This window comes from Capra hircus, chromosome 9, assembly GCF_001704415.2.
Source record: "Capra hircus breed San Clemente chromosome 9, ASM170441v1, whole genome shotgun sequence".
NCBI lineage: Eukaryota > Metazoa > Chordata > Mammalia > Artiodactyla > Bovidae > Capra > Capra hircus.
In genome coordinates, this window is record NC_030816.1 from 4,606,153 (window position 1) to 4,631,977 (window position 25,825).

Here is a 25,825-nt window from a genome sequence, read left to right on the forward strand (position 1 = left end):
GGTGTGGTCTGGTGTGCAAGTCACTGTGACATGCAGGCAAGGTTGGAACTCACTGGTGTAAGATCGTTCAGTGTAACCTCTCAGAGCCCAGCAGAGAAAAACAAAGGGCATGATATGGGAGAAGCGAAGCCTTTCCTTTGGGAGTCACTCAGTTATGGGACTCCTCTGAGATGTTCATGTGAAATCAGATTCCTGGAGTCCTTCCATGGAAACGCTGAGCCTAGGACGACATGCATTTAGTATGTTCCCTTTATGGTCACCTAGGTTGGGTAAAAGATCTCAGTGCTGCTAATTTCTGATAAAGTGAAGTGGACACACCTAGTGAAAATGAGTGCCAGCCTGTTTTCTAGCAAGGGGGCTGGGGACCCAGCCAGCGCCGGGTGCCATCTCAGCAGCTTGTCTGTGGGCAGCTGGGGCCCTGGGGCCAAGAGCGGAAGTCAGAGCAGGGCCTTCAGCGGTTTGCTGGGAGACACGTTCAGGCAAGTTCTTTTGGAAGAGGCTTGGCCAAAGAGAGCTTGGAGGTCAAAGGAAAGGGAACGTGGGTGAGAGAGCTATGCGGTTTGGCCTCCACGGTGCTGGGAGGCCAGTGAGTGTAGTATATTGTGGAGGTCAGCCATTCTCATGGTGTTCAGAGAATCCACACCCTGACCAGTGGACATTATGCTGGTGGAGTCATTGGTTCACTTGATGGTGGGTTGTATTTTCATGGTTTTGGTGTTTCTCTGTTGGGCTGTGACATTGGCATCAGTAGAAACGTCCACCACCTCTCAGCCTGATACTTCCCGTTTGTTAGGAAGTACAGTTAGGACACTGCTTGTTCTCTGGACTGTGCCCCTAAATGGCTGTGTCCGGAGAGAAGTTAATTCTTCTTATCAGCTCCTAATTTTATCCCAGTAATTCTTTTCCTTTTGGAGAAATTCTTCTATTCACTTATTCAGCCCCTTTTATTCACTAGTGGTCAGGTACAAACAGTGTGAGGATTACAGAGTGTGATAAGGTCTGAACCCTGCCCAGGGGATCACACAGTCTGCTGCTGGGAGCAAAACCATATCACGTATCGCACCCAGTGAGACGCTGTGGTCCAGAGATTGATCTGATGTTCAGAGGAGAGGGTAAATGATTATTTCGCTTTAGAGAACCAGGACTTTTAAAAAGTCTATTTGGAGGAAGATGCTGACCTTGAAGGATGGGTAGGATTTAGAAAGCTCTGGATGCTAGAGCATTTCAGGCAAGGAGCAGTGTAAACTAAGGACATAAGAATCTACTGGCAAATGGTTTAATTTGACTGTGGCATGCAGAGCATGAAGAGTTATTCTGGAAAATAAGATGAAAAACTAGATTGGAGCCTATTAATAACAGATGTGACAGCCAGTGGAAAACATACTTTATTTGTAGGCAGTATGAGGCCTTTGGAGATTTTCCAGCAGGAGCATAGCAGGGAAACTAGCATTTATTGGGTGTGTGCCATGCATGTGCCAAGCAGTATACTTTCTGAGAGTGCTTCCTTTAGTGACCTGAAGGATAAGATTATTCAGGAAGAGTAATTGGGCAGCCGTGTTTAGAACTGTTTGAGGAGGGAGGAGATTGGAGACAGAGAAGTCACTGCCGTAGCCCAGGTCTTGGATGAATTGTTTTGGCGTAGAAATAAAGACATGGTGTAAAAAGGGTTTTACTTATTGAGTAATATTTATTGAGTTCTTAGTATTCCAGGCAGTCAGACTCTTGTAGAGCCCACATTCTTGTGAATGAGACCAGCAGAAGGTGGTCAGACAGTAGCAAGTGAGATGCAGAGAATTAAAACAGGGAGATGTGACGGAGACCAGTCTGGGGGTAGCTTTAGATTGGATTGGTCAGGGAAGGCCTCCTTGAAGAAGTGCCATTTAAAAAGGCACTGGAATGATAACGAGGAGCCTGCCATGAGAAAATTGGGGTTGGACTGGGGAGAGAGCAACCCAGGCAGAGGAAACATGTAAACTTTTAACTGTAAAAGCCAGCAATTCCAAGGAACAGAAGGGTGAGGCAGGGTTATGTTACTTGTCAGTGGAATGTAGAAGGGGATCAAGCAAGAGGTCAGAGTTGACTTGCAGTTCAAGTGTTGGACAGAGAGCAGCAGCAGGCTTCTTTGGAGGTTGTACCAGGTATACAGGTATATACCTGTACGTATCCAGGTATAGGTGAAGGTGATGATTTGTTTTGGACATTTGTGGTTTAGTGTCCTGAGGTCAAGTAATATCAGTTTACCTAGGAGATTGAGCTTGGTGGAGGAGTAGGATTGGAGATAGAGGTCTGAGACTCTTCTGCCCAGAGGAATTCTTTGAGGCTTTAGGAAAGGCAGGGATGTCCAGGAGTTTGGAACAATGGGAGAAAGCCAAAGGTGTGGGCATGTGGATGGTGTATTTGGGGAATTAGAAGATGGCTTGAAGGAAAGAGATGGGGATAGCCAGGAAAGCCCAGAGTTTGAGCATTTGAAGTCAGGAGAAACTATACACTCAAATAGTCCTGGACCAGCCAGACACGCAAATACGCTGTTTTGTTTTGTGAATCTCGGTGAACACAATTCAGCTGAGACAGTTATTTCATTAGTCTGTAATCTCATGCATTTGATATTACGGTCTCTCATGGTGTTTTCAAAGTTAAATTGTGATGCAGGCTTCTCGTGTGGTTTTAAATAAAGATGCAGCCTGGGAGGGATAAACTGGGAGACTGGGACTGACATATACCCACTACTATATATGGAATGGATAACTAATAAGAGCCTGCTGTATAGCACAGGGAATTCTGTTCTCAATACTCTGTACTGGCCTGTATAGGAAAAGAATCTAAAAAGAAAACAAAAACATAAGACAAAAAACTGCAGTCTTTTCTTGGTCAGAATGTCTTAAACGTGCTTTGCAATAAGCTAAAATATATCCTTCCAGAAGTAGAAGTCGAACAATTGCTTTAAGTGAAAATTGTCTATTAGAATATGAATTGTGAAGTGTTTTAAAGTAGCGTTTCCAAATTGACCACCAGGTGGCATAAACAATTCTTTTATAAATTGTCCACTGCATCAGTACAAGTGAGTGATTATTACTGTTAAGAAATCATGGTAGGGACAAAATATATATACCTGTGATAACATTTGACTGCGTTTGAAGATATGCTATTTTATTTAACTTTTTCTATATAGGCTTCCCAGGTGACTCAGTGGTAAAGAATCTGCCTGCCAATGCAGGAGAAGTGGGATTGATCCCTGAGTCGAGAAGATCCCCTGGAGAAGGAAATGGCAACCCGCTCTAGTATTCTTGCCTGAGAAATCTCATGGACAGAGGAGCCAGGTGGGCTTCAGTCCATGGGGTTGTATAGAGGCAGACACATCTTAGCAACAACAACAATATATATATATATATATATATATATATAGATGATATATATATATATATTGTTGACAGTAGTATATATATATGTGTGTGTGTGTCAGAAACAGTAAGCCCTAACAGAAGCAGAAGAGATTAAGAAGAGGTGTCAAGAATAGACAGAAAACTATACAAAAAAGGTCTTAATGACTGGGGTGACCATTATTATGTGGTCACTCACCTAGATTCAGGCATCCTGGAGTGTGAAGTCAAGTGGGCCTTAGGAAGCAGTACTACAGACAGAGCTAGTGGAGCTGAAGAAATTCCAGCTGAGCTATTTCAGATCCTAAAAAGTGATGCTGTTAAAGTGCTGTACTCAACACGCCAGCAAATTTGGAAAACTCAGCAGTGGCCATAAGGCTGGAAAAGGTCACTTTTCATTCCAATCTCAAAGACAGACGATTCCAGAAAGTATTCCAGCTGCCATACAGTTGTGGTCATTGCACATACTAGCAAGGTTATGTTCAAAATCCTTCACGCTAGGTTTCAGAAGTACTTGAACCAAGAACTTCCAGGTGTATTGATACAGTCTGGGTTATAAAAAGCAGAAGAACGAGATCAAATTGCCGACATTTGTTGGATCATGGAGAAAGCAAGGGAGTTTCAGAAAAACATCTACTTCTGCTTCATTGAGTACACTAAAGCCTTTAACTGTGTGGATCCCAGCAAACTGGAAAATTCTCACAGATGGGAGTGCTAGACCACCTTACCCATCTCCTGAGAAATCTGTATGGAGGTCAAGAAGCAACAGTTAGAACTGGACATGGGACAACATTCTGGTTCAAAATTGGGAAAGGAGTATGTTAAGGATGTATATTGTCACCCTGCTTATATAACTTCTATGCATTCATGCAAAATGCCAGGCTGGATGAAGCACAAGCTGGAATCAACATTGCTAGGAGAAATATCAACAATCTCAGATATGCAGATGATACCACTCTAATGGCAGAAAGTGAAGTGGAACTAAAGAGCCTTTTATGTGGCTAAAAGAGATGAATGAAAAAGATAGCTTGAAACTCAACATGAAAAAAAAAAAACCAACTAAGATCTTGGCATCCAGTCCCATCACTTCATGGCAAATATGGGAAACAGTGGAAGCAGTGACAAATTTTATTTTCTTGGGCTCCAGAATCACTGCAGACAGTGACTGCAGCAATGAAATTAGCATACGCTTGTTCCTTCGAAGGAAAGCTTTGACAAACCTAGACAGCATATTCAAAAGCAGAGACATCACTTTGCCGACAAAGGTCTATAAAGTCAAAGCTATGTTTTTTGCAGTAGTCGTGTATGGATGTGAGAGCTGGACCATAAAGGAGGCTGAGCATCAAAGAATTAATGCTTTCAAACTATAGTGTTGGAGAAGACTCCTGAGAATTCCTTGTACAGCAAGGAGATCAAACCAGTGAATCCTAAAGACAGTCAACTTTGGATATTCATTGGAAGAAGGGATGCTGAAGCTGAAGTTCCAATACTTTGACCACCTGATGAGAAGAGCCGACTCATTGGAAAAGACCCTGTTGCTGAGAAATATTGAAGGCAAAGAAAGAAGGGGGCAGCAGAGAATGAGATAGTTAGACAGCATCACTGACTCAATGGACTTGAATCTGAGCAAACTCCTTGAGATAGTGAAGGACAGGGAAGCCTGGTGTGCTGCAGTCCATGGGATCGCAAAGAGTTGGACATGACTTAGCAACTGAACAATAACAATAATAAATTCAGAACAGGTTGATGAGTGCGGTAATAGAAGCAAAGTGAAAGATGCCCAGACAGGAGTGATTTCCTGTCCCTGGGGAGAGCGGTGAGGGCTTCCCAGAGGGTTTCGGAGGAGGGTTTTCAGAATCCGTCCTTCTCTGGGTTGTAGTAGAAGCACATACCAGGCAGTGGTGAGAACACCTTGTGCGGATTCACGATTGTGTGAGTTGGTTCGGTGTGTTCCGGCAAACTGTAAGTAGTTTCGTGTCTGTTGTTGTTGTTGAGTTTCTTAAGTTGTGTCCGACTCTTTTGCGACCTCACGGCTGTAGCCCACTAGGCTCTTCTGTCCTTGAGATTTCCTGGTTTAAATTGGCTTGCATGTAAATACAATGAGGATGAAAGTGAGGCTGGGAAAGTGGCCAGAGTGGTTCTGGGGGCCATGCTGAGGATCTGAGAGGACACTGTTATGTCAGGTAAGGAAAGCCCTTGGACGGTGTGAAGGACGAGAGTCTTGTGATCAAGCCACCATTTTAGCAGACTGACTTTCCTGATGGAGCCTAGAGGAGGACAAACCTAACCAGAGGCAGGCGGGTCAATCAGGCCAGTACAGGGTATGAATCGGCGCAGGAGCTAGTGCTGGTGGAAGGAGCTGGAGAAGACTCAAGACACGGCTTTGATGGTTCATTTCATGTGTCAACCTGGCTGGGCCACTGGGTGCCTAGACGTTTGGTCAAAACTTGGTTGTGATGCATTTGTCAGGCTATTTGTAACTGAGACTAACGTCTGAGTCAGTAGGTGGAGTGAAGCGGCCTGCTCTCCCTGGTGTGGACGGAACTGATCTGTGCTGCTCACCTCCTGAGAACAGAAAGGCCCAGTAAGAGAGAAGCCCTCCTCCCTGACTGGTTCAGAGCTGGGACGTCGGTGTGCCCCGGCCTTTAAACTAGCACTGAACTGGAACCTTGGCCCCTCCTGGGTCTGGAACCTGCTGAGTGTCAGATGGGAATGCACACGGTCAGCTCTCCTGATTCTGGGGCTTCATAGCTGGACTGGAACTACACCTTGGGTCTCCTTGCTGACTTGAGGTCTTGAGAAGGCTCAGCTTCCATACTCGCACAAGCCAGTCCCCATAAGAAATGAATTTCTTTGTCGCTCGCTCTCTGTCCTATTGGTCCCATTTCCTTGAAGTGTCCTGACTTACACACAGGCGGAGCATAGAACTGGCATGACATGGCCTTTGGGTGTGCGTGGGGGATGGAGCAGAGCTGGGGTGAGGATGTGCCCTTTTCAGCCGGCCTGGTGACTGGAGGGACAGTCCTGCTGTTGGCTGACGTGGATAGCATGTGGGGCACATATGCGCTGTATGTTGGTGTGTGCATTGCGTGAAGATTACTTGTTTTTATAAACGTGAAGTTCATGGTGTTTCTAGGACAAACAGAAAGATGCATTTTAAGCAGCTGCTTCCATAGGCCTGATTTTATAAATGAAGTAGGAACTGTGGAATTGGATGAAGAAAGGCATGAAAAATTGATGTGGAATGTGACTGTTTGGGGGCAGCAGAAAATGTATTTCCTGTTTAGGAGTGGGCGTTTCTGGGGCTCGGTGTGTGCAAGGAGGGCACTGGCTGTGTTTTGTTAAGTGTGCTTGCGATCCACTCTGAAATGGTGAGTGGAGTGAAAGTGGAAATTACCAACTGCAAGGAAATGAAAGAGGAAAGGGCCCAGTAAAGGGGAATATCAAGTCTGTGGGCTCTAATGCATGGGAGAGACTATAGAATGTTTTTTACAGCAAATGTGTAGTTTTAATTGCTATCTTATTTCATGTATTTTTGTATGTGATTTCACACTTTAGCATGATTTAGACTTCTTGATACCTATAACTTTTAATAATGATACTGTTTATTTGTATTTCATGTGTGCTAGACTGTGATTGATCAGCTTATGTGTGTGTGTGTGTATGTGTGTGTGTGTAGTTTATTGTCCATTTTAAATCTGATAACACACATGTTAATTATATCATATCCCAGTGACTAGGAGGGAGATTCCAGTCCTCAGTCCCTTCAGCCTAATAAGAAATCAAGAAAGAAGCATCTCTAATTTCTGCTTTACCTTAACGCCTCCTGGAAAAAGCAAGAATTACAGAAAGTTGCAGGAGCATGGCTTCATTTTCTTTCCTTTCCTTTGGGTAAAATGCTTTGTTAGCCATGCTTTGAGATTAATGTTGTGAAAAGTCATATACACCAATGAGTGGAATCTGTGGTTATGAAAAAATTCATTTAAAGAGACCGGGGTATTCTCTGTTTTCATGCTCTGTGTTTCACAAAGAAGGATGGACATTTAGAAACTTGTCTATGAATAGTCTTATTTATGACTGTTGCAAGACTGTAACCTGTTAATATTCATTATCACTGAAAATGTTTAATTCTCTCTAGGAAAGTTTTCCCCCATTTCTCTTTTCCATTTTATAAGGAATATACAATAGTAACATTTGCCCACTGTTTTATTTACTTTACGTATTAGGCAATGAGGGATATCCATCATGAAACTGTTGGTTTCCAATGCAAATACTGTTTGTGTTCTTTTTTTTTTTTTATTTTTTAAATTTTAAAATCTTTAATTCTTACATGTGTGTAAAAGTTTCATTACTGAGGACAAATGGGAGAGGACATTAATTGGTTACCAGAGGTAGTAGATATTATAAAAAGTAACTTATTGACTCTTGTTAACAAGTACTCTGAGACATTATGAGTTACTTTTGGAAAAACCACACTCTTTTTGTCTTTCTATCTATTCTGTCTGATCTCTCATGTACATATATAATTGTTGTGGTTTGGTGTAAGATCATGGTGCACTGTGAATACTGTAGGGTCAGAGGAGATCTGTCTCAGTGAGCAGCAGGTTGTCCCACTAAGCATTTCCCCTGATAAGGCATCTTCTGGGCTTCCCAGGTGGCACAGTGGCAAAGAATCCTCCTGCCAGTGCAGGACATGTAAGAGACGAGGGTTCGATCCCTGAGTCAGGAAGATCCCCTGGAGTAGGAAATGGCAACCCACTCTAGTATTTCCTGCCTGAAAATCCCATATACCGAGGAGCCTGGTGGCTGCAGTCCGTGGGGTCGCAGAGCTGCACATGGCTGAGCGACTGAGTACACACACAAGAAGGCACAGGGCGCCTCCTACAGATGAGAACGTTACTGGATAAGGGAACCACAGAGCCAGACCTTCTGCCACCTGGGAGCTCATGAACTAGTGGCTAACATACAGAAGTTGCTGAATGCTGTCGTGGAAATGTCCAGAATCTGGTATGGAAACACACAGACCTCTGCCGTGGTTGGCAGGCGTTGGGATGGCGGGCTTGGTTTCCCTTGTACTCCCTGTGGCTTTTCTCTGGCCTCTTCATCAAGTTCAGCCTATGCTTAGGTCCTTATTGGTAAATTTGGGATAGTCACATAACCTTCCAGGGTTGCTCTGAACATCAGTTGAATTAGTTCCTGAAACCACTTTGTAAAGTGAAATATGAATAAAAGATTCTCTTTGGTAGCATGAGGTTCATACTGTGAGCCTCACTGTATCCCACGTCAGCGTGATCCTCCCCTGGAGCCAGGCGTGCCTGTAGGACACTGACAGCCTGCTGCCTGTGTGGGGTCCACACAGGTGGGATTCTCCAGCATATGCCCTCATCACTTTTCTGAAAGCACAGAAACACGCTGGCAGAAACAGCGGTGTTCTGTTTTGTGTAATCCTGTCACAATGCTTCGAATTATGCAAGAAGATCCAACCAGTCCAATCTAAAGGAAGCCAACCCTGAATATTCATTGAAAGGACTGATGCTGAAGCTCCAATACTTTGGCTACCTGATGCCAAGAACTGACTCATTAGAAAAGACCCTGATGCCGGGAACAATTGAGGGCAGGAGGAGAAGTGGACGACAGAGGATGAGATGGTTGGATGGCATCACTGACTCAATAGACATGAGTTTGAGCAAGCTCTGGGAGATGGTGAAGGACAGGGAAGCCTGGTGTGCTGCAGGCCATGGGGTCACAAAGAGTCGGACACGACTGAGCGACTGAACAACAGCAGTTCCTGTCACGAGAGCCACGTGCATGGTTAGAACTGCTGCCCTCAGATTTGCATTTCTGAGCACCAGTTAGGAGGGATGGAGAAGCAGAAACAAGAAAGCAGCTTTTGCCTCTCAAGTTGCTTGTTGGGAGAATTTGTTTTATGATTCTTCCTGAAGTCATCACCTGTGAAGTTAGCTTACTTTGATGGAAAATTGAGTAGGTTAATGAAATGTTTAAACTTATGTTCACTTTCTTAGCAGAGAACTATTTTGAGTTCCCTGAAAGAAATATGTAATCTACCTGAAGAATTACCATAGTACCCTCTGCTCTACTTTTGTGAGGAGTAAGGTGGATGTCTTGAGAAGTTATTTTATCCTTGCTTATAAGAAAGCGAAAGTGTCTGTCAGCTTAAAATGACCATGCCGTCTGCTGGTTGTAATGCAGAGATAGCAGCATGCAGTTAAACTGTTGCTGGTGGTCCACCATTCTGGGTAGCACCACATTTGTGAATTTGCCTCATCACCTCCCTAACGTGGAGTACAGATTTTGTAGTGATAATTCACAACCTCATCTTTGCACATTTGTGGTGGTCACAGTAGACACTTGTTAAATGAATGCTCTCTGAACTGAAGCACTCTCCTCTGGTTCAGCCTCATCAGCTTCAAATTTTACTGAAGGACAAAGGAGCAGTGGTTTAGATTTCAGGTATGTGGTGGGGCAGGGAGAGAATGCTGCTTTACTGTTCTGCCCTGTTTAACTAGTGTTCACCTGTCTCCAACTTAAAAAAAAAAAGACTGTTGGGTGAGGTCTCCTTTAATTTCTTGTGTGTCCGGGCTATTTTTTATATCCCTGTGCATTCTCGTCCTACTTCGTTCAGCCTTGGGGTAAAAAATTTCTTCTTTATCAGTAAACAGTGCCCTTCCATGGGTCCTTGACTCCATCTCTCGCCTGCTCGCTGGCTACGCCCCCACCTACCAGTTTTATTTTCTGTCCTATCTGTAGCTTTTGCTTATCGTTTTTTCTTTCTTTCCATTGTAATCTGTAATTGCTTGAGTTTCTTTTTCTTTCCCAATGCGTGCTGCCATGTTCGCCGGTAGCTGCTCCCATATCAAGCTCTCCCGCCCAGGTCCTCATGAGCCTTGGCCACCCTTCCCTGTGTTTGTGACTTTCCCATTCACTCTGCCGTTCCCTTCACCACCCCAGCTGACCGAAAACTGCTCAGGATGTGATCGTGGATGATTTTTTAACTGGTAATTCTGACAAATTTTTTATTAGTACTTTACCTTATCAGACTTCCCACCTGCATGTAATTTCTCCTTGAAACTCTTCACTGGTCTTTCGTGACACTGTTGTTTTTCTTCCTGCACCTCTTAAATTGTCCCTTCTCTGTCTCTTTGATGGCCATTATCTCCACTCAGCCCTCAGACTGACATTCCTCAGGGTCCCTCTTGGAGCCTCGTAACCGTTCCTTCCAGCACCACCCCCGCCGCACACTGATGACTCCTGAAGTCTTTGCAGTCTAGACCTTTTCCACATCCTTTGGCTGCTGTGGCCAATTTCCAGGTGAATATCTTAGCCTAGATTTCCTCTGGTTGCTTCTCAGGGTTTGCTTCTCTGGGTTGCTTCTCTGGTTCTCAGGGTTTCTCCTAAGCCCCTTTCCTGTCTGTATTTGTGCTGGTCAGTTGGTAGCACCGTCGTCTACCCAGGCGCCTAAGTCAGAAGCACAGGATGCGTGTATTCCTAGTCCACTCCGACCTCTGTGTCCAGTCCATCAGCTGGCTTCCACTGGTGCTTCTTTCCCTACTCAGTCCCTTCCTTTCTAGTTTTCCACTGCAACTTCTTGGTTCGTTTCTTTCACCGCCTGATATCACAGAGGCCACTCTGGACCGATCTTCAGTGTTTGATTGAGTCCTTCTCCAGTGTGCTCTTCACAGAACCCATGATATGAAGAGATGATCATTCACTTCCCTGAGCTGCACCATATGCTGTCCTGTTCCTGCTTCCGCTGCTGACATCAGTATTTCTGAAGACAGTTTCATAGATACGTGAGTGGGCTGAAGGATGGCCAGTGGTTTCAGTATTGTGGGTATGTTTTTGTTCTTCAGTCATTCAGCTGTGTCTGACTCTTTGCCACCGCATGGGCTGTAACACGCCAGACTCCCCTGTCCTTCACTGTCTCCAGCAGTTTGCTCAGATTCATGTCCATTGAGTCGGTGATGCTATCTAACCATCTCATCCTCTGCTGCCCCCTTCACGTTTTGCCTTCAGTCTTTCCCAGCACCAGGGTCTTTCCCAGTGAGTCAGTTCTTCTCATCAGGTGGCCAGAGTTTTAGAGCTTCAGCTTCAGCATCAGTCCTTCCAGTGAATATTCAGGACTGATTTTCCCTTAGGATTGACTGCTTTGATCTCCTTGCAGTCCAAGGGACTTTCAAGAGCCTTCTCCAGCACCACAGTTCAAATGCATCATCTTCAGTCCTCATCCTTCTTTATGCTCTTGGCGCTTCACACCCGCACATGACTAGTGGAAAAACCGTACCTTTGGCTATACGCCTTTGTTGGCAGACTGATGTCTCTGCTCCTTAATACGCCGCCCAGGTTTGTCATAGCTTTCCTTCCAAGGAGCAAGTGTCTTCCAATCTCATGGCTGCAGCCACCATTTTTACTGATAGTCGTTTCACAAACAATAACCTTTGCGTTTATGATGACATCTCTGCCAAAGAGTTACATAAAGTTACTAAGTTAAGCCTTAACTGCAGTATGTCTCAGCTGATTCTGGTGGTTATATATATAGTTCCAAAGATCTATGATTTACACACATACATACACATGCATATATATAAACACACATTCACATATGTGTGTGAATATATATATACACAGATAGATATAGATACATATACTTGGATAATTATAAACAAATATACATGCATATATATAAGTTGTTTATTTATTTTTGTATATTAGGTATATGTGTGCATATATGCATAATTTTTCCCAATTGCACTAACTCTACACATTTATACTTATTAATACAATTTTAAATACAATTATACAGAATGTATGAATTCTGAGGTCCTTAATATCTCTTTTAAGATTTTTTTGTGATTTGGGCTCTATGTATGTGTCTAATTTAATCTCTTGCCTTGTATTTTCTGTAAAAGGAACATGAAACTACTGGTGGGTTCTTATAAGTACAGTGTTTTGCTTTGCCTTTTTAAGTCTGTGCATTTTACTTACCCTTTGGTCAGTGAAATTCTCTGCTCTTACCCCTGTTCCTCGAACTTTTAACTTGGAACTCCCGCTTATGGCTTACAAATTAGTTCTGTCACCTCTTCCAGGAGGCACTGCCCTAAGCTGGGTGGGATGTGCAGTGGTCCTCCTATTTTCATTGGCTATACCTGTTATTTTGCAGGTACCTGTTGGAATCTGTACTAGATGGTGACTTCTGTCTGCTTTTGTGGTCTCTCTTCTGTGTCTTTCAGGCATGGCCTTGATGAAAGATAGTGACCTGACAATATGTGGGGTTAATCACCCGTGCTTTCCCAAAGATATAGAAGTTTTCTATAGTCAGTCCAAGCAATTTCATTCATATTTCTCCTCCATGTAATTTTTACACTACTGCTTCTCAGATGTCTAAGAATGTATTTCATGCTTCATTTAGTGTTTTGAGTTAGAAAAGTCAGTGTCTAGTTTGAAGAAATGTTAGCCACAAAAAGATAACACTTACATTCTCTTCCATTTCAGGAGACCCATCTTCCCAGTTGCAGGCTCAGGAACCTAAAAGTTCTGAAAATACACCAACTCTGCTGGAGGATTCCGGGTGTTATTTATCCAGTGAGCAGCAGACGCCCTCAGAGATGCCCCAGTGCTGTGGGGAGAGCCAGATCCCCACCCCCTTCTCATCACTGCCCATTGGGAGTAAACCCTGTGCTCCCCCAGAAGAGCCTCTGTCCTCTCACATGCAGTTCTTGCAACATCTGCTTGGACTGAAGAACTTGACTGAGTCAGAGTATCTGAAAACAGACTTAAGCCACTTTGAGAATGCCTCTGCCACAATATCGGATTCTGTTTTTCAGTTGCTGGAGGGCTTGATTGCTTTTTACCGGGCACCCAAACTTCCTTGTTCAAGCTTTTGGACAGAAGCTATTGATACTTTAGCTAGACTGATTGGTGATTGTAACTTATCTAATCATATTCTTAGAAAGTGTTCCAAAAAGTTGGAAGAGTTTGAGAAGACCCTGGTACAGGTTATTTTAAGGAACAACCATATCAATCGGGTAAGTAGTACGTTTCTTTTATGTATGAAATAACATGTCAGTGATTTGGGTGAGCACACCGAGTGGGTAATGCCTGTTGTGGTTGCTTAGCCTCATGGCCCAGGATCTCCAGTTGGACATCGCTTTGTAGCCATCTGCGGCTCTGACCTGTCCTCACGACCCAGCTTTGGCATCTGATGTAATGGCTTTGTTCTCCATGTAGCCTGTGTTTTAAGCTTGTGCTTCTCTGCTTTGTTGTTCTGTTGCCCAGTTGTGTCTGACTCTTTGTGACCCCATAGACTGCAGCATGCCAGGCCTCTCTGTCCATCACTAACTCCCAGAGTTTACTCAAACTCATGTCCATTGAGTCAGTGATGCCATCCAGCCATCTCATCCTCTGTTGTCCCCTTCTCTTCCCACCTTCTATCTTTCCCAGCATCGGGGTCTTTTCCAGTGAGTCAGTTCTCCATGTCAGGTGGCCAAAGGACTGGAGTTTCAGCTTCAGCATCAGTCCTTCCAATGAAAATTCAGGACTGATTTCCTTTAGGATGGACTGGTTGGATCTCCTTGCAGTCCAAGGAACTCTCAAGAGTCTTCTCCAACACCACCGTTCAGAAACATCAGTTCTTCGGCGCTCAGCTTTCTTCATAGTCCAACTCTCACATCCGTATATGACTACTGGAAAAACCATAGCTTTGACTACATAGACCTTTGTTGGTGAGGTAATGTCTCTGCTTTTTTAATACACTGTCTAGGTTGGTCATAGCTTTTCTTCCATGGAGTAGGTATCTTTTCATTCCATGGCTGCAGTCACCATCTTCAGTGATTTTGGAGCCCAAAAAATAAAGTTAGCCACTGTTTCCACTGTTTACCCATCTATATGCCGTGAAGTGATAGGACTGGATGCCATGATCTTAGTTTTCTGAATGTTGAGCTTTAAGCCTACTTTTTCACTCTCCTCTTTCACTTTCATCAATAGGCTCTTTAGTTCTTCAATTTCTGCCATAAGGGTGGTGTCACCTGCATATCTGAGGTTATTGATAATTCTCCTGACAGTCTTGATTCCAGCTTGTGCTTCATCCAGCCCAGCATTTCTCACGATGTATTCTGCTCATAAGTTAAATAAGCAAGGTGACAATATACAGCCTTGACGTACTCCTTTTCCTATTTGGAACCAGTCTGTTGTTCCATGTCCAGTTCTAACTGTTGCTTCTGGACCTGCATGCATATTTCTCAGGAGGCAGGTCAGGTGGTCTGGTATTCCCATCTCTTTAAGAATTTTCCACAGTTTGTTGTGATCCACACAGTCAGACTTTGGTGTTGTCAATAAAGTAGAGTAGATGTTTTTCTGGCACTCTCTTGTTTTTTCAATGATCCAGTGGATGTTGGCAATTTGATCTTTGATTCGTCTGCTTTTCTAAATCCAGCTTGAACATATGAAAGTTCATGGTTCATGTACTGTTGAAGCCTCGCTTGGAGAATTTTGAGCATTACTTTACTAGCGTGTGTGATGAGTGCAGTTGTGCAGTAGTTTGAGCATTCTTTGGCATTGCCTTTCATTGAGGTTGGGATGAAAACTGACCTTTACCAGTCCTGTGGCCACTGCTGCGTTTTCCAAATTTTCTGACATATTGAGTGCAGCACTTTGACAGCATCATCTTTTAGTATTTGAAATAGCTCAACTGGAATTCTGTCACCTCCACCAGCTTTGTTCATAGTGATGCTTCCTAATAATAATATGGCTTTATTATTATTATTTTTTGCTTCCCTTGTTTATTTTAAATTGTTTTCAAAGGTTGACTCAGGGATTCTTTTATTGCAGGTAACATTTCAGCTAACCTGAAATTGTTTTGCTGCTTGGCTCTTGAGACATAATGGAGAGCATCTTTTTTTGCATAACTTTGCTATCTTTCTCAATATCTGGTCCTTTGTTTGTAAATGCTTTCACATTTTAATCCTTTATAGTTGACTACTAAAAATATCAAAGAGGAGACCAAGAGGTCCATCTAACTTATTTATGATATTTCACTGGGTAAAAGGTTCACAGGGTTGTTGGACTTTGTTTCTGTTGACAGCTCTCTGTCCCATGTTTGTTCCCCATGTCATCATCTAATGCTTAGGGTTTTTGTACAACTAGGGCTTTACCCGAATTTTCCAAACTCTGACATAGTTGAACTCATAATCCAGTTTGTTGCACATCCATCTATTCTTTTCCTCTCTATTAAGGTGTTAACTTGATCAGTATTATATAAAACTTCACAACTTAGCTTTTGACATTTGAAAGGTACTGCATTGGAAGGACTGATGCTAAAGCTGAAGCTCCAGTACTTTGGCCACCTCATGCGAAGAGCTGACTCATTGGAAAAGACTCTGATGCTGGGAGGGACTGGGGGCAGGAGGAGAAGGGGACGACAGAGGATGAGATGGCTGGATGGCATCACTGACTCGATGGACGTGAGTCTGAATGAACTCCGGGAGTTGGTGATGGACAGGGAGGCCTGGCGTGCTGCGATTCATGGGGTCACAAAGAGTTGGACACGACTGAGCAACTGAACTGAACTGAACTGTGTGTGGGTACATATATATATATGCAAAATATATATACATATATATCTTCAAGAAAGAGGAGACTGGAATGAGATATCGTGGAGACTGTTTCGAATAATTCTCTGATAGTAGCTTGGTTAAAATTTATTAATAAATGTAAGGTAAGATATTTGATTCATGACTTTTTTTTAGATTTGGATAAGTCTGATTTATTTTTGTGCTTTTTAAATATAACTTTGCGTTACATTTATTTAATAGCATTTTTCTAAGGAATTATTGTCTTAGTTTCATATCTGTCCTATATTTTTAGGATAACCAGTAGTAGGACTTGCAGGTATAATCTACACTGATATTTGACAGGTATCAAAGATACCTGGCATGAAACCAGGTCACCTGCAGAGATCTGCACTGTTCCTGCTCTCGAGGTCCCAGGAAGCTCTCGGGGTCCAGCCCCGGTGGATCCAGGGTAATTCGAAGGTGGGGACAGAATCAGCCTCCTAGGAAAAAACTTATTTAATTACAGATATATAGAGAGATTAGAAATGGATAGTGTAGTAGGAAATATTAGTGGAGAAAAATAGGCTGAATAACTTGGTTTACCTGGGATACCAATAAAATTCCAAGACAAGGAATTTGCACCATTTACGCTGGGCCACCAGTGCCGCTTGAATATCAGAAGGTGCCCCTCCTTGGGCTCCTTCTCGTATGGAACTTAAAAACTGGGGCAAGTAAGTAGACATGGCGGGCACCCACGCTCCAGATGGGAATTCAGCCAGAAAAATGGGGAGCAAGAAAGAAATGACATGGGGGAATCAGTCTTTCCAGAAACTGATCCCATTTCTTTATTTTTTAGGTTTGCTTATATACCTTTTGTTATACATAGGGATAAATACAGAGTCATGTGGGGGTCAGCAGTCCTGACCTTTATCAAAATCAGGTGCTTCACATAAATGTATAAAAAAAAGGTCTTAGGGGTTTTACATCAGCTTCTGGCCATGAGGCCTGTTGACATTTTACTATCCTTTCTTTCTGATAACCAAAAAACTTATTTTCCAGGGGTGTTTTTTCTTAAACGAGGCGCCACCCTCTGAAGGTAGCAGATAAAGTTCCATTCCTATAGGGTGAGGGTGTAGTGGGTTACAACTAAGAAAGGAATTTATTTAACCTAAGGTTAACATGATTAATCTTAAAGGTTAGTACTTATTTCTCCTATATGCTAATATATTCATTATAAGGGCAGGGAATATGGAGATTTAGCAACAAACATCAGCCCAACAAATGAAAACCCTTCACAATGTTCCCCTTAAGATCTATTTAGTCTTAAGATAGTGATAAAGTTACATTTTTACATAGCAAGGACACTGATTTTTAACAAAGTACAATGATCTATAACAAAAGAGAAAATTCATTAACTCAAAAAGTCTAGCATTGCTAACATCAAAAACTACTATATTTCCTTTTCTATATTCCAAATACATTGATTAATATATTCCCAGGTGCCTAAGGATATGGAGGCCTGGCGGCAATCATTGTCTCAACAATGAGAAAAGCCCTATGCTAATTAAGACTTTCAAAATACTCCAAATTCTCTGTGCTGTTTATGGTTGAGAGGTTGTCACACAAGCTAGTTTGTCAGCAGAGAGGTTTGACCTCAGACACCCTTGTCACACCCAGGGCAGGGAATTAGCAGCAATTATTGGCACAATAAATGAAAAACCCTTCACCAATATAATTCCTAACCAATCCACTATACTAACAGTTTCCAACTTCCCAAAAGAATCTGCCTTTAGCAAGTCCAAAACATCTCGTGCCTCTCACAGTCGGGAGGCTGTAAACAATCACATGTGGCGGGACGAACGTGTACAGGCAAGCTAGATAACCTTCAGAGGAGTTCATAAGTTAAAACACTCTTGTCACGCCCAGGAATTTTTATTGACTTGGAGCTGTAAGTTAACTCCTTCTCCGAGAGAGGTAATGGGGGTCAGCCCCCCGTAAAGTCAGAGGTATAGGTGAGAGCATGAAACAGTAAAGTAGGTAGACTCTAGTTTTGGGGGTAGATGCTCGGGAACAGGGGGTTTCCTGAGGCTCGATCCCGCCTTTGCTTATGCCAAAGCCTCCTTCCTCATGACCTTTGCCATAGGCAGAGTTCCTCACGCTGGCTCCCGGCAGGAAGCAGTCTTAACTTAACTTGGGTTGAGCTGTCCTCTACTATAGGCTCCAGTATGGCCCTTTCCTCATTCACCTGTGTGCTTTCTTGGGGTCAGGAACATTTCCCTTGGGGTTATTTAATGCCCTTTGTTTGACAACCTGACCTTTCCTATATTTCTAGACATCAAAAGGTGTTAATTTCTGTGATAAGAAATAGCATAAACTAAACCTAGTGCTGTACACTGTTTCTTCAGAGGCCAGGGTATCATCATGGAAGTTTAATACTAGAATGCTTACAGTTGTCTTTAGATTTTTCAATAGTATCTTTGTCTTAAATTCTCATTTAGGAAAGTGAATGATGACTTGAATTTAAATATTAAAACCTATAGTTGCCATTTCTAAATGTTGAGCTTTAAGCCAACTTTTTCACTCTCCTCTTTAACTTTCATCAAGAGGCTTTTTCCAACCAGTCCATTTTGAAGGAGATCAGCCCTGGGATTTCTTTGGAAGGAATGATGCTAAAGATGAAACTCCAGTACTTTGGCCACCTCACGCGAAGAGTTGACTCATTGGAAAAGACTCTGATGCTGGGAGGGATTGGGGGCAAGAGGAGAAGGGGACGACAGGATGAGATGGCTGGATGGCATCACTGACTCGATGGACGTAAGTCTGAGTGAACTCAGGAGTCGGTGATGGACAGGGAGGCCTGGCGTGCTGTGATTCATGGGGTTGCAGAGTCGGACACGACCGAGCGACTGAAATGAACTGAACTGAAAGCCAGCTTTTTCACTCTCCTCTTTCACTTTCATCAAGAGACTCTTTAGTTCCTCTTCACTTTCTGCCATAAGGGTGGTGTCATCTGCATATCTGAGGTGATTGATGTTTCTCCCAGCAATCTTGATTCCAGCTTGTGCTTCTTCCAGCCCAGCATTTCTCATGATGTGCTCTGCATAGAAGTTAAATAAGCAGGGTGACAACATACAGCCTTGATGTACTCCTTTTCCTATTTGGAACCAGTCTGTTGTTCCATGTCCAATTGTAACTGTTGCTTCCTGACCTGCTTATAGGTTTCTCAAGAGTCAGGTCAGGTGGTCTGGTATTCCTTTATCAGAATTTTCCACAGTTTGTTGTGATCCACACAGTCAAAGGCTTTGGCATAGTCAATAAAGCAGAAATAGATGCTTTTCTGGAACTCTCTTGCTTTTTCGATGATCCATCAGATGTTGGCAATTTGACCTCTGATTCCTCTGCCTTTTCTAAAACCAGCTTGAACATCTGGAAGTTCACGATTCACGTATTGCTGAAGCCTAGCTTGAGGAATTTTGAGCATTACTTTACTAGCGTGTGAGATGAGTGCAATTGTGTGGTAGTTTGAGCATTCTTTAGCATTGCCTTTCTTTGGGATTGGAATGAAAACTGACCTTTTTCAGTCCTGTGGCCACTGCTGAGTTTTCTAAATTTTATTGAGGGCAGCACTTTCACAGCATCATTTTTCAGGATTTGAAAGAGCTCAACTGGAATTCCATCAGCTCCACTAGCTTTGTTTGCAGTGATGCTTTCTCAGGCCCACTTGACTTCATATTCCAGGATGTCTGGCTCTAGGTGAGTGATCACACCATCATGATTATCTTGGTCATGAAGATCTTTTCTGTATAGTTCTTCTGTATTCTTGCCACCTCTTCTTAATATCTTTTGCTTCTGTTAATATTTTCTTAATATCTTCTGTTCTCTTGAAGAAAGTGAAAGAGGAGTGTGAAAAAGTTGACTTAAAGCTCAACATTCGGAAAATGAAGATCATGGCATCTGGTCCCATCGCTTCATGGGAAGCAGATGGGAAAACAGTGGAAATGGTGTCAGACTTTATTTGGGGGGGCTCCAAAATCACTGTAGATGGTGATTGCAGCCATGAAATTAAAAGACGCTTACTCCTTGGAAGGAAAGTTATGATCAACCTAGACAGCATATTGAAAAGCAGAGATATTACTTTGCCAACAAAGGTCCGTCTAGTCAAGGCTATTTTTTTCAGTGGTCATGTATGGATGTGAGAGTTGGACTGTGAAGAAAGCTGAGCACCTAAGAATTGATCCTTTTGAACTGTGGTGTTGGAGAAGACTCTTGAGAGTCCCTTGGACTGCAAGGAAATCCAACCAGTCCATTCTGAAGGAGGCCAGCCCTGGGTGTTCTTTGGAAAGACTGATGTTGAAGCAGAAACTCCAATACTTTGGACACCTGATGCAAAGAACTGATTCATTGGAAAAACCTTGGTGCTGGAAAAGATTGACGGCAGGAAGAGAAGCGGACGACAGAGGATGAGATGGTTGGATGGCATCATCGACTTGATAGACATGAGTTTGAGTCTTGGTGTTGATGATGGACAGGAAAGCCTGGCATGCTGCATTACATGAGTTGGACACGACTGAGCAACTGAATTGAGCTGACCTGTGGAGATGAAAGAGGGGACCATGAGCCAAGAAATGCAGGCTGGAAAAAGGAAGTGGGGACTGACCCCCGCAAGGAGTGCAAGCCTGCTGGCCCCTTCACTTTGATCCAGTGAGACCTCTTCAGACTTCTGACCCCCAGACCTGTAATGGAATAAATGTATGTGTTTTTAAGCCACTAAGTTTATGGCAGATTGATACGACAGAAACAGAGAAATATACAGACTGTTTACCATTTTTATAGTGTTTTCACACCCACTCAGCTCAGTTCAGTCGCTCAGTCGTGTCCGACTGTTTGCGACCCCATGGACTGCAGCACGCCAGGCATCCCTGTCCATTGCCAACTCCTGGAATTCACTCGAACTCATGTGCATCGAGTCGGTGATGCCATCCAGCCATCTCATCCTCTGTCCCCTGCTTCTCCTCCCGCCTTCAATCTTTCCCAGCGTCAGGCTCTCTTCGAATGAGTGAGTTTTTCACATCAGGTGGCCAAAGTATTACCTCATAATATATGAGTATGGTAACTCTGTGAGATAGGCATGGTTGCCGTTCTTATTTCCATTTGATAGACAGGAAGAATGAGGCTCAGAGAGTTTTGCCCGAGGCCACACAGGTAGTCCGGGCGCCGTGAACACTGGCCCTCGCGACAGGCTCACACGTGGCCGTGCCCTCTCCATGCTCAGCCCTTAGAGCCCACACATCAGGAAGCCGACCGGATTCCAGGTGTCTGCTGCTTCCCCTGCAGAGCCTCCTGCCCCTGCCTGGCGGGGTTCTGATGCTCCTCCCTTCCCATCAGAGTCCGGACTCCTCTGAGCCCCCTCCTCTGATCCCCCCCATCCCTGCCTCAGCACTGTCAGGGACCTTAACAAGGGCTGGAGTCCCCTGCCTCTGTGAGAATTCCGCCCAGTCTCCTCGGCCTCCCCCGTCTCCAGTCCACCCTGAACCCTCTTCCCTGGGTCGGACAGAGCTGTGTGCAGTTGTACGAGGCCTTGCTGCTCTGCCCCTGAGCCGGTGCCACAGGGCCTGCTGAGCCTTCTGTTCTCCAGCTGTTCCCCCTGGCGTTCCAGATGGAGCATGGGTTCACAGAGAAGCCTTCCCTCGTCCCCTGCCTCTGTCTCCCTTTCCTCTTGTTGATGAAGTCTCCTTACCGTGAATTCACTGCCTGCACGCTCTGCAGGAGCTCGAGTGTGTTCGTTCCCCCGCAGAATCCGGTCTCCAGGCCTCAGGCCAGCCCGTCCTCTCCCCATGTCCCCGTTGCTCTGTGTGCCATCTGCTGGCAAGTTGGGGGGTCCGGTTATAGTTGGGGTGGGTCGAGAGTTTAGGCTCCTCACTGGGCTTTGCTGCCCTGGTGGGCCAAGCCACAGTTTTTCCCTGTGGTATTGGCAGCTTTAGGGAGATTATCTTTTAAAGCTCTCTATCTTGCTAGGATACCCTGTTTCCATCCTTTGGCTGGGGGAGCAGTCTTTTATTGTTGTTGAATTTGTCTGTGCCCATTGGCATTTCCACGTTGTTTGCTTTTCTCCAGCTCCAAATCTTGGATAAATGAGACAAAAAGGAAACCGGATCTATTGTTTGTTTTTGAAGGCACTTCCATATTGTTTTCCATAGTGGCTGTACCAATTTACATTCCCACCAGTAGTATAAGAGAGTTCCCTTGTATCTATACCCTCTCAGTCCCATTATTGGGCATATATCCAGAGAAAACCATAATTTAAAAAGATACATGTACCCCAGTGTTTCTACCAGCACTGTGTATAATAGCCAAGACATGAAAACCACCAAAATGACCACTGGCAGACAAATGAATAAAGAAGATGTGGAATATATATATATATATATACACACATATATAGTGGAACATTACTCAGCCATGAAAAAGAATGAAATCATGCCATTTGCAGCAGCATGCATGAACCTGGAGATGATCATGCTAAAGCAGAGAAAGACAGATATCATATGTTGTTAATAGTAGAATCTAGAACAGTGGCACAAATGGGATTATTTATGAAAGAACTGGAACCACAGATGTAGAAAACAAACTTAAGGCTATCGTGGGGGAAATGGTGGTGGGAGGAATAAACTGGGAGGTTAGAACTGACATACACACATTATATACGCACAATATATAAAATGACCAGCAGGTACCTACTGTATAGCACAGGAAACTGTATACTCAATATTTTGTAATAACCTGCAAGGGAAGAGTCTGTAAAAGAATATGTTATATATATAAAACATATTATATATATATGTTTTATTTATACATATATATGTAACTGAATTATTTTGCTATATATCTGAAACTAACACAACATTGTAATCATTATACTTCAATTAAAAAAAAAAAAACACCTAAGGAATAACAAAAAAAAAAGGGAAAAGGAAATGAGAGAGCTCACCACCTAGTCCTTCCTTTGGGCCCAAGGTTCATAGCCTGTCTGCCTATAAGTCTTCTCGGGTGTGTTTTAAATGCAATGCCCAGGGTTTTTAGTTGTACTTAGTGAGAGGAGGAGAGATGCCCAAGTCCACTTCCCGGAAGCGGAAGCCCGCGCCTGTGTTTTTGAAATGCATTGCGTGCTGTAAGGACCGAGAGCTAGCCCGCTGCCATCACCCAGCCCTCCATCCCGCTGAGACGCCACGGCCAGATCTGTACTCCTGCTTTGCCGCCACTCAGACCCGTGTGTTTACGTAAAAGGCTTATGCTGCTGTTTCTCAGGTTATTTTCTTTTTTCATCTGTTCACTTTGTATCATAGAAGACAAAAATTTATGTCTTATGGCTGCCCTCTTCCAGTCATAGTTTTATCATAACTTGTGGTTAAATCAATATTACATATAACATATGTATATTATATAAATATGTAAATTTTTAGCACTGACATCCTTTCTCATTTCCTTTTTGTACAACTTTTTATTTTTTCTTCAGATTTTTTTTTTTTCCATTTGCTCACCTATAATTGATGCCTCTTTCAGATACTTTGACAGGGTTGTAAACATCCTCTCAGTATGGCCAAACAAATTAAGTCATGTATCAGTTCCACCTTTTATTTATTTATTTTTAAGGCACACCTTCTGGAGCCCTCCATCTTCCTCTTCTAATCTGGGTTGAGCTTTCTGTGCCCAGCTTTACTTCACAGGGGCTTCTTTCAGTCACCACTCTGGGAATTCTCTTTGCTGCTTTCTTATGCTGTGTGTCAGAGTCTCTGGGCCTCATATATCCCTTTTCTTAATTTATAACTTCATTTAGGTGATGCACATTCTTTCAGCTCACTTAGAATGGATACCTGGGATGTAAACTTTAAAAATATTTGTTTGCTTAATATATTTTTATCCCAACTTTAAATTTTATTGGTGGATTAGGATAGATTTTTCTGATGGGAAATCATTTTTTTCCATAGAATGTGAAACACTTTTATACTTACTTCTGAATTCTAGTGTTGCTGTTGAAATTTTCAGCATAATTCAATTGTGATTCCTTGCATGCGGCCTTTCTCCTATGCTCACACACCCAGAGAAGCACTCAGGATCCTTCTTGTTCTTATTGTTTTGTAGCCACAGGCTTCCTATTTGGATCAGTAAAGAATCTGATCCAAGAATTTGGATCGATAAAGATTCTGTGTGCCAAGCAGGAGACATGGATTTGGTCCCTGGGCCCGGAAGATCCCTGAGGAAGGAAATGGCAACCCACCCCAATATTCTTGCCTGGGAAATTCCACGGACAGAGCTCCAGTCCATGGGGCTGCAAAAGAGTCGAACATGACTTAGGGAGTAAGCAACAACCACAGCCACTGGATGGCGTAGCTCAGTGTGGGTCTTTTGAAATTCTTTTTCTTGAGTCCTTGGTGGGTCTTTGAATCAGGGATTTCATTTTTCAGTTCTGAAAAAGTTTTTCTCACATATTTTTGCCTTTTATCCTCTGTATCCTTTTCTTAATTGGAACAGTTCTTGGTCTAATCCTCTAGATTTCTTTTTAACTTGGATTGTTTATTCATTTTATTTTTGTTTTTCCTAGGAGATTTCTTTCCTCAGCTTTTCTTTTAGCCAATCAATTGAAGTTATATTTCTACTCAAAAATTATTAGTTTCTATGACTGCTCTCTTAATTGTTCCTTTTTATAGCTCCCAGTTCTTATTTTCTATATGATAATATGTAAAATATTTTATATTTTCCTCGTGTCCTGCTTTGCCTCTATTTCCTTCTGGTCTCTATTTCCCCAGCTGCATTGATCACTGTTTTCCCTAGTTGAGACTTTCCAGTGCCTTGAAGCATAATAACCTGTTAAGATGGGCAGATTTAGGGGGCCACCTGACAGATCACTTGGGGGAAGTGTGCATGCTGCTTGCAGGGGCACTGAGGCAGGGGGCAGCTTGGAGAGCCCTGAAGCTGCTTCAGCTTGCAGGGTTTGGTTGGGAAGGAGTGGAGCTTAGCGAGACATGTCCCTAACATGATGGAGAAGGTCAAGTAATCAAGTAATGATGGTTCTTACATGTTTTGTTAAATACTTGAGGTTCTTCTATAAGCCTGAGGTCTCTAGATGTGCAGTTTAAAATTGCACGCACAATTTTGTCTGTACGAACATGTGTTCTTGTTCCTAGGAAGGCAACCATCATTTTCATGTTGGTGAAATGACACTGTGATCCCCAAAGTAAAGGGCACCTGGGAAACCATTGAGATTGATTTGCACAGCCTGCCCAAATAAATACCCTTTCATCCACATTCTACCCCTTTTCAAAACATGGCTCGAATCTCACTTCACTCATAAATTCTTTATCAGTTTGATCCTGAAATGGGCTCCTCTTTTGAACTCCTGTAGCAGTGATTTTCTGTGTAATTCACTGTTCAGTTTGCCGTATGCGGTCTCATTTTAGCTTATCTAGTATGGCTCAGATTTTTAAAATATTTTATTAGATCTGTCAGATATTTGTATTGCAGGTAAGAGTAGCTGAAGTTAGCATCCCCCAGATTTTGTTTACTAACATTGGCCTTCGAGAGGTAATATGTCGGGTTCCACATCTACGAAAGGAAGACAGTAAATGTGGTTTCCTTATAGGAGTGTTGGGAATTTTCAGCAAATAGATGCACATGAAGTGCTTATTAGCATGATACCTGGTACCATGTAGTCTCCTGAGGAAGGGGCCCTATTCCTAATATAATGCTGAGCTCATCTTAGGAGCAGAAGGAAGTATCTTTTGGAATTGAAGAAGACAATAAAAACAAATGACAGGTTAAACTTTATATACCCCGATACATACAAGTACCATCTTCTGTCTTTTGATCTTTTTTTATGTGTGTGTT

General features: G+C 43.1%; 1 protein-coding gene across 1 annotated transcript in view; it reads left to right on the plus strand.

Moving 5' to 3' along the window:
- Positions 1-13,597, plus strand: part of MEI4 (meiotic double-stranded break formation protein 4) — a 76,271-nt gene extending 62,674 nt beyond the window's left edge. Inside the window, exons 7-8 of the mRNA XM_018053506.1 lie at positions 12,888-13,420; positions 13,511-13,597. Coding sequence (XP_017908995.1) covers positions 12,888-13,420; positions 13,511-13,597 — 620 coding nt within the window. The remainder of the gene's footprint in view (positions 1-12,887; positions 13,421-13,510) is intronic.